Source organism: Haplochromis burtoni, unplaced genomic scaffold (genome assembly GCF_018398535.1).
Source record: "Haplochromis burtoni strain Fernald_Lab_line unplaced genomic scaffold, NCSU_Asbu1 Contig_4997, whole genome shotgun sequence".
NCBI lineage: Eukaryota > Metazoa > Chordata > Actinopteri > Cichliformes > Cichlidae > Haplochromis > Haplochromis burtoni.
The window spans coordinates 1-2,640 of NW_024587358.1; the positions used below are offsets into that span (position 1 = coordinate 1).

Sequence of the window (2,640 nt, forward strand, 5' to 3'; positions counted from 1 at the left end):
TTTGAACAGAGGTCCCCCTGAGTGCCATATATCCTCCAGCGACTCCAGATCCCAGAACCTTTGTAGATCATGACACTTTCCTCATCGTAGTTGCCCCAGTTTAAGTGCAGGTCCTGGTCTTTTAGGCCAAAGAGGGTATCGTTCTTACACTGCCAATGCTGGAGGTCATTGCTCTCATCACATTCCACGAGCTGCACCTTTACCCAGTCTTTTATCGCTGTAGTACCCAAACACAGCTTGAGGGACAAACTGAGGAGACAAGACTCAGAGACCCATCGGAACTGTTGATCTTTGGCATGAGGATTACAAGCATCCACTGTTATAAAGGTGGCATTCTCCACCTTTACGCACTTGTTGTGATCTTCATTGAAAATAAGGAAGCTACTCGTGTCTGGAACAGAGCAAAAAGAAAATTCAGCAACACATTCCCATGGGATGTTTTTCTAATGAAGCCACAAGTGTATTAACCAACAAAAATGTTTCTGTGTTACATACCTATATCAGCGGTGATGCAGAGGACTTGAAGGACACAGAGGACCACAGCAAAATTTAAACAGGGCAACATTATCCTTGTGTAGTTTGCAGTTACTGTTGGACGAGGCTGTAGCAGAGATTTCCCGTCATGAGCAAAGGGGTCTGGTGTATGCAAAGGTGTGTGACATGGAGCAACAGTGATCCAGAGACTCAGTGCCTTCTGTTGCGAACCAGTTGTCGCCCCCCGATTGTTGGATTGTGACCTGGTAGAATAACACACGACTTGAGACAGACTTTCAGTTCAACAACTTCTTTATTCACTATGTGCATGGGGAATGTGCACAGCGCAAAAGCCTTCTGCAGATCCGAAGGGAAGTCTATCTGCATTTAAATAAACACATTATATTTATACTCTTTCAAAGTTCCTCATCAGCGCCTACTTCTCCTGTTATTTAGTACTCTGTGTACCCTTCATACACAGTTTTGATCAAAACTCCTCCTTCCTTTAACATTCTTATTTTCCTTTTTTGGTCTTACATATCAATTCATCTCTCCTTTTATGGTTCTACACCCGAACTGGGGCAAGTGCTTAGCACATGCCCTCATGTGTAGGTCACCCACGTGACCTACACATGAGTTCTTTAAGCGCATCAAGCTCTCTACCTAGTTCTGCTTTTTGTCTATATTTATCAAGATGTATTACACAGCAGTTTGTGCTGCCTTTCTGCACCATTTCTTGCTGATAGGTTTGTAGCATAAACCTATTCGCTGGAACGTTAAGGACAACTTGCTACACAGCAAAAAGCAAGACACAAGGCACCAAAGTTCTTCGTGTTACTCATGCATGAGGGAGACCTGCCTGGAGCCAAGTGTCGTTCCACCACTTGACCTCCGTCAGACTCTCAGCCAGGTTCCCCATAGCACTCCTTTTATTGTGGTTACATGAATATGCATAGGGTCATTAACATATAACATCTTACATAGGTATACATGTGAACAAAGAATACTGTGTGTGTGTGTGGGGTCAGAGTGTGACCCCATAAACGACTTCCCTTAACCTGCTGGTCTGGAAAATCCAACAGTTCATCTAAACAAAAAGCACTTAGACTAGAACAGACGTAGCTACGTTAATCCTACCGTAAAACAATAAAACAAGGTACGACCTCTTCCCATGCTCCCAGGATGTAGGTGTGCATTCTAGTGTGGAATACACACCAAGCCTTTGCAGCCTGCTAAAGATCACACATCCTATCACTACACAATTGATTATACACCTCTAAGCATATATGGTTAAATATTTCCTAATACAAATGACAATAATAAAATCTAAACCCATCACTTGCAATGTTGTTTCTACAGTTTCCACAATTCCCCTTCTGTCATTGTATAGAAGCCATCCATCATCTGTGGTGTTGTATTCTGCAAAGAGAACAAAAACAGTCATTGGGAGTTCAGTCATGCAGGCAGCTTTGTGATTCTGTAGTATGTGAAGCCAACATGCTTAAATCAGCATTCTTGCAATGACAAGCTAATCTTTAGCATGTTGGCACATTTAGTTTTACATGAACAGTGGATTCTGATTGGAAAATATAAGAGGACTTATGAAAAGAGAAAAGCCAGAGATGTTGGAGAATCCTTAGGGTTTAGCCTCAAAGAACCATAAATGAATTTATGAGGTATAAATTCACATTTTAGACCAGTCAATGAAATAGCAGATGGCATCGTTGAGTCTAGACAGAAGTGGTGAATCAACACTGTATTTCTCAGTGAAATAAAAAGATCTGTTGAAACAACTAGACTTTTCTCTTGAGCAATGATTAAACCTACCTTGTACAGATAACACAGGCTCAGGGGCAGTGTTGGGCAAGTTACTTTGAAAAAGTAATTAATTATAGTTACTAGTTACTTCTTCAAAAAAGTAACTGAGTTAGTAACTGAGTTACAATATTCTAAAAGTAATTAATTACTTGAAAAGTAACCCTCTGGGATCCAGGGTATTATTGGCTATTTTTAACTACTTTTCATTTTGACATACTGCATTAACACAATTGATCTAAAGTCAGACAAAAAACATAAAATCAGAGTAGAAAAAGTTTACTGTAACAACCACAAACATGTTTACTGAATTATATTTCATAAATTTAAATGCAAATAAATAAATAAATA

At 40.0% G+C, this 2,640-nt stretch overlaps 1 protein-coding gene across 1 annotated transcript; it reads right to left on the reverse strand.

Moving 5' to 3' along the window:
* Positions 1–7: 7 nt before the first annotated feature.
* LOC106632960 (macrophage mannose receptor 1) lies at positions 8–1,369 on the reverse strand (the record flags this gene model as incomplete). The annotated part of the gene is made up of 2 exons (XM_042218015.1): positions 496–1,369; positions 8–391 (listed from the first exon to the last, which is right to left on the reverse strand). Coding segments are annotated over exons 1-2 (454 nt in total), but the record flags the coding sequence as incomplete, so codon positions are not given.
* Between the last annotated feature and the right edge of the window lie 1,271 nt (positions 1,370–2,640).